The following is a 6,921-nucleotide window of genomic DNA, read 5'->3' as shown; positions in this document are numbered from 1 at the left end:
TCGATGAACGTGATAATACTAAAAACGATACCCTTTCATTAAACAAATTTCACTCTATGATTATCTATAAACATTATCTAATAACAACCATACGCTGATATTAGACTAGAAATTTTGACCGGGTTAATTGTGCGTCATAGCTAGAGTGAAGTAATATGCACAAATATATATGTAATCAATGCATATCAGAGCATTCTAGTAAGGCGCACCCAATTGATTTACTCGGTCAGTGAATATAAATGTTCTCTCCAACCTCGCAAATTTCTGATAATAGATTAAGCGCACCCGCGAAAAATTTGATAAATTACCACAATGCTCCTAATGGATTCAGCTATCTGTGTTGTAATACCGAAGTTGAGTAGGCCGTTACGTTATTATCTTACCAACACGGAATTTCTCCCCTACCGATTTCATTTTGCGCAAGTCCCTTGCTTTGAGCAACGTCTGAATCATTTCCTACTAACTGATAAGTATCTTCTTTATGAACAAAAAATTCGTTCTTGTCTAAGAGGTGAACGGCATGTTCTTTACATGACAGAACACTGTAACCAATGTGAACGATTTTCTAAGCGTGGTTAAGTGGGGATGACACTGGACGAAAGTGGCCTCGATGCAGTGTATCTTTAGGTTTTGAAGTAGACTTGTTAGCTCACCTCTCCTAACACACGCCGATGAGTTGGAACAATTGATGTGTTTTTGTAGCAAAATTCTAAAGCTCTGGGTTCCCTTTGAACACTTGGTCAGACCAGGGTACCGAATCTTCCTTTTTCTTTGCCCCGCTTCTTTCCAATGCCCGTTTCCTTTCCCTTTTATTATGTGCCTAAACAAATTCGTTAAATGCGTTTAACGTCCGACACTTCAGCCTTTAAGCATTGTTTCAAACAGTTACTTCCAGCACAAGACGCAGTGTGTCTACGCCCGGATTCGAATTTAGACATCCACATGTCGCTAAGTTTAGCATGGAAACACGTTGCTCACTACGCTATTACGCGGGTTTTAGCAATGCTAAAAATCTAGGTTCGCGAACTTGTTCTATCCAAAACGACTTCATAGGGGGCGCTTGAGACGGAAAAGCTGTGGCTGTATACGTTTATCTCTAAAGGACAGATTCCGTCTTTGTTCTACAAAGCGTGTTAATTTAGATGGTCATACACCGAGGCAGGCAATTTGTTATCCTATTCCGCGTTTAAAAACAACGTAGCACCGCCGTTTACGGCCAGCAAGACAGACTTTACTGTAGCTATTAACCCGCGTCATTTGTATATACGTAATCAAATATATATTTCTGTGAAAATTGTGTTGCCTGAATGACGTATTCTCAGTTTGTATTGCATGAAAGACTTTGTTTAAGCTATATTGTGGAGCACTGTTCTAGCTATTAAGGAATAATTGGAGATTCGACTTCACCGTGATTATAAATATAATTGGTTTTTTATGTTTACACATGTTTAAAAATAAAAATTCGTCTAACAGTAAAATTATTGCGGCACAAAGCCCACGGATGTATTTACTGGGACCGATACACCGACATGGTCTTCCCACAGTCGAAAGAGTTTTAGCCGTTCCTTTTACGACAGATTTCAGTAGTGCTGTTCAATTAGAATCAGTCCAAAAACCCATCAGGCTAGCCAGCTCAGTGGAAATGATCTGACAGAGACCGAGCACGACTAGTTATTGTGCCTACATTCATCGTTGTCTCTAATGTTACCTTTCGGATTTCCATTAGAGCATCAAGGAGTGCCTATGCCCGCCCGCATTTCAACGTAAAACATCGCTTTGCTTCTGTGTTGGGTCCACAATGGCACCGCTGCGGCGACAAACACAAAAATTTCAGCCCACACAATGAAATCCACCTAAACGACTGGGCAACACTGAACACGCTGGGCATGGACTACGATAGGGTCGAGTCGAATCTGCGGGTCGGTTGGTTAATTTAATTATAGCAGGTTCCTCCAAATGATATCGTTTTTTAATTACATGGGTTTGCATATTGCACGGACTAGCAAAATGATCAAATTGTCATTGATTTTATTGATGTTTTGTAATCTTCAGGCGTGTGATGATACGACGTAATTTTGAAATTCGAGTTATGCATGCAAAAGAGATTTTAGATGACCCGTCTGCTTGTAGTATTCTAATTCAGTATCCTTATATAGCGTATTGCCAACATTTTATTTATGCTACATGTTTTATATTTGCTCATATTATTCTAATAGGATGAAATATTGTTTTACGTGCACGAAAAAAGGGTAACAGCGGGGTAAAATCCAAGCCTGCAGTTAAGAAGAAATTGGTTTGTTGTTTGAAAGAGGGTGAGCCAATAGTTGGGAACATATTTGGCCTATGCAGTACGACCTTTTTTTCGGGACTGAACGCTTAGTATTAAAAGAAACTTGCGAGAATTATTTATAACCCGACAATATTTAGAACGACATGTTGCTATTTCTTCTAGGACTGTTCACAAACATCATATTATTTATTTTTTATACTTCTTAAGAGTTTAGTCTATCGTAACGTAATGTTGGTATATTTAGGCTGGTACAATGCTAGCAAGTCAGCTACATTCCATCGATTGGACACAAAACAAGTCAAAACGGAACTTCTGGAGGTGGTACATGCACATTGGCATTCTAGTGGTTATTACACCCGGTTATTACACGTATTAGGTCCCGAAATTCAATAGAAATAGCGTTTGGGTGAATGGCTGATTTACATAATTCATAGCATAACAGAAAGTCAATACACACTATGTATGAAATTATGCCTCTTGGATTACCTCTATGGGCCGTACTTTCTTGTCTTAGAGAAACTGATTAATTATTATACCCTAAAATCCAAGTTTTTCAAATAGCCATCTCACTATCAAATAACGTTTCATGCGTTGAACGTATGAAAAAAGGTTATAAAATGCTGTTTAGTAATGATATTCCATATTTTTTCTTATTTTTTATCGAAATTGTTGATCTTGACCAGCGTCGGAAGAGGAATAATGAAGACCTTTTCTGCACATATCGCGCTTCAAGTGGCCTTGAGTAAAAAACTTGTAATTTAATTGCAACTGATTCTTCTTATTTAGAATTAATTAACTTCAGTAACTACTGTGCGTATTTTGCACGTTGCTAACGCCTATAGGATCGTAGTTTTTTCTACAAAATATATGGGATGGCTAGTAGTACGTTACTAGACAGAGGCTCTACTTGAACAGTTGCTAAATGACTTAACGCTTGTCAATATTAATAGTATCGATTCTAACATAGGTTTCATGAATATATTTTGGATATCGCATTGGCGCTAACCGCTGCCTGGCTTCCGCTTGCAGACTACACAATACCTAGAAAAATATGCCGTACCTTCGACGGACAGCTCGACCATTGCATCTGCGGAAAACTCCTGAGAAAAATGCACGCGGAATATTTCAAGCACCGAGACCTCCGCTCCTGAAAAGACGTTTTTCATAATGACTTACCGCCAAATCAATCTGGTGACATAATTAAAAATTGAAACTTGATCTATAAACATAGAACAATGAATGGCCATCTGCGCTGTGCTGTAAGGTATGAAATTATTGCAGCACTAGCTTAATTTAATAATCGAGATTCCGAGAACACCATCTCCATGCAGTTCCGTATGGGTACGATGCTTGCGTGGTCTGACATTTCCGCTTATATATGTGCGTGTTTATAGCGCTATTTATGATTAGTAAGCGACGCTCCACAATAGGAATCAATGTGCCAGCGGATAATATTAGGATCATACTTATTGCGTAAGTAAAGATAAATTATACATTAAGCAACGTCTGCATTGTAGGTATAGCAATTGCATCGCCATCAATATCATTTGCTCTTAGCAGCAGAATCACCGAAGTCCAATTAGACTCTTCTTGTCTATGGTACACTCATGGCATAGTTAGACAAGCGCAATATTAAACCGTGTTCGTTGTCTAGCTAATTTAGTTACAGGGCCATGGGCGGTTCAAGACTGTTTCTAACAAAGAGTTCATTCAAACGCGGTCTGCCAAAGCAACATGGCATGCTCAGTACGAGACGGAATCGTTACCTCAGTCATATTTCTCGTTGCATCAAAGTCTAATTCAGTTCTGTCTCGTTGCTGCTATAGCTATAATATGAAACACCCTTAGATATTAACCAACTATGGAATGAAAACACCCAACACTTATCTTTCCTGTTCCTTTCCATTTGCACATTTGCATTGTTTTTATTCACATGTAAAAATAGATTTGAACGATGACGTATATATATATATAATAGGTACATTGATAGGAGCTTTAGGCTGGTTAAGCGCACCCCAAACTCTTTTCGTCTTCCATCCATTTTCCAAGTGCTTCCGTTCTGTAGCATTGGATGGCTTACAATACTTCTTGTCATCGTGAATAATATACCACCTCATATATGCGTTCACTGTTAAAGACAAGAAATTGGTTATGAACCATCGAGAGCGCATTATCCTTACTCATCTGGACAATAGTAATGTAACATAGGCATGGCCCCAATTATTTCAGGCCTAAACGTTCGCAAGTTTTTGTAGCAGTCGTTGTTGTTGCCGTCACAATTATATTTGCTATTTCCTCTTTATAACTGTCCTATTTAATCATAGGTTACTTAATCACGATTATCGCGCACAATCAGCACTAATGCATTCAATACATTAACGAGCTATAATAAAGGTTTGATTAAATTATTCTATATTCAGATCGTTCAGTTCACCGTTCAGATTTACCCTGACTCGTCCGCCGCGATGTCGGGTCGTGTGGTCTTGATTTTTTTTCTCCTATATTAGCGGTCATCCTCACTCTAAATAAAAATTGAATTTATTTAATATTAGTAAATCTCTACGGAGCACGGGACGAAGCGATACATACGAAGTCGTTGCTCCTTTCAGTCGAGTTTTTTCGCGCAAACTTCAACTAGTTTCTCCAGAGACTTTTTCTTTCCTTTTTTCTATCAACCACCGTACCCGTTCTATACACGCCTTCTTCGATTTGCCATCGACCCGACTTGCGATTAGATCCCATCTGCCCTCAGTCCATTTAGGGAATGCTACCATGGCTAATTCGAGCTGTTTCTGCTGGCTCGCTGTCCACGCCGTCGGATCGGAGTCTGTTTCTTCAGTAGAACCGGCGCTAGTCTCATCATAATCACCGTCATTATCAGATTTGTTTTCTTCATCGTCGAGCTCCTTTGTTGAAATCCCACTTTCGACAAACAGCGATTTACTGCTGTTCTGCTGATCGGGTATGACGTTCGTCTTGACCGTGCGCATCGACTTGACCTTATCAAGGATGTCTTGCGGGGAGCGGGTTAGCGCTTCGGCGATTTTCTCCCAGCGGTCAACTGACCCGATGGGGTATTTTTTGAGCAAACGAATTAACGTCGTTACCTCGTTATCACCCCAGGGCCCCTGCTTGATTCGCTTTGTCTCTAGTTGTTTGTCGTCTCCAGTCGACACGTTGGCCACAACCGGGGCAGTTCCATTTACCACTTCTGCAGCCTTTACAGGTTGTCTTTGGCGGGGTGTCCTTTTGGGTTTCATTGATTCATCATCTTTTTCACTTCCCTCTTCAACAGGTTTTTTCTTGGCCGCTAATTCCTTTACGCAGCCTGGTAGTGCGACGAAAGCACAAAACAGCTGATACGGTAGTCGAATAAACCAGATATCCTTGAAACTCGGCGCAGAGATGCGCGACATGAGTTCTTGCCGAATTTGTTGAATTTCCTCCTCAGCTGCTTTATTCTTTTTTGCATTCGTTGAACGTTGTTTTTTGCGTTTGATCGCCTCATTGACATTAGACTGAATAGTGAATTTTGCCTCCCAATACGACGCCCACATCCACAAAGTCTGTGCGACTGTGATAAGAATTGACATCATGACACTCATTTCTAGCGGGCCCATTTTGCGCGCTTTCCGGTAGTACCGATAGTACATACTGCGCGCCCAGTCAGGGATACCGTACTGTAGAATTTCATGGTACTTTGCACGTTTTCGCTCGTCCTTTAGCACTTCCATAACAGCGGCTATCTTTCGGAATATCTCGGGCGCTTCCGGATCTGCATTTCGATCCGGATGGTACTGAAGCGACAGCTTCCTATAAGCTTTCCGTATGTCCGCAGTAGTCGCATTCTCGGAGATTTCTAGAAACTCGTAGAAATTCTGTTTGACGTCTTCGACAACGTCGAATAGATCCAGATCCTCGACAGTTAGGTCCGCTTTAATTACAGTGATTTCACAGAAGATTAACGTAACTAGAAACATGAGCTTCATACTGATTAATAGATGAATTCTCTAAGGAATGAAATTAAGATGAAGTTATTTATCGCTATAGATAAACGCTGAGTTCAATTCTTTGGCCTGGTTCACAGCTACGCCATCTGGATGGCTACAACCTAATCGACGTCCTCCTAGATATACTACACGTCAAATCTGATGCTTGATGCCGAAAATTTTTAGCCTTACGACACGAAACCGAATATCACTGTTCGAACGATGCTGAAATGTAGCACCATTCGAAAGGCGTAGTTGGACACAGACGGAAGCGGTTGGACACGCGGCCGGAGACCAATTCGCACTATTGGTTTTGCCGCGCTTCTCGTCTCCTCGCATTGACTTTAGAAAGATTAGCTTACAATAACTACCTGTACTACTAAACAGTAAGCATGCTTCCTATATAACATACATTAAATGTGATAATCATATTTTTGGAAATTTGTTCAATTAAGTAATTCTAAGAGCATTTGTGGTGAAACACTAATTGACAAACTCACATTAGGTATAAACCCATGCCCGTAGTTACATGGGTTGGGCGGTATGTTGCCGGGACTTGAACTAATGGCCCTTGGACTCTTTTACCATATATAACAATATGGGAACTTCTGTCGCTTTATTAATTACATTAGCGACGGCCGA

General features: G+C 40.4%; 1 protein-coding gene across 1 annotated transcript; it reads right to left on the bottom strand.

The window, feature by feature from the left end:
* Positions 1–4,173: 4,173 nt before the first annotated feature.
* Positions 4,174–6,537, bottom strand: LOC111245523 (uncharacterized protein F54F2.9). The gene has a single exon (XM_022793994.2). It carries the CDS (start codon positions 6,277–6,279, stop codon positions 4,921–4,923), a length of 1,359 nt encoding a protein of 452 aa, XP_022649729.1. The 5' UTR covers positions 6,280–6,537; the 3' UTR covers positions 4,174–4,920.
* Positions 6,538–6,921: the final 384 nt, after the last annotated feature.

Source organism: Varroa destructor, unplaced genomic scaffold, assembly GCF_002443255.2.
Source record: "Varroa destructor unplaced genomic scaffold, Vdes_3.0 BEIS01000002.1, whole genome shotgun sequence".
Classification (NCBI taxonomy): Eukaryota; Metazoa; Arthropoda; class Arachnida; order Mesostigmata; family Varroidae; genus Varroa; species Varroa destructor.
This window is presented reverse-complemented; position numbering and strand designations above follow the sequence as displayed.

Bases quoted from the DNA above. Each gene is read 5' to 3' on its own strand.
- LOC111245523 (XM_022793994.2), bottom strand. From the start codon at position 6,279: ATGAAGCTCATGTTTCTAGTTACGTTAATCTTCTGTGAAATCACTGTA.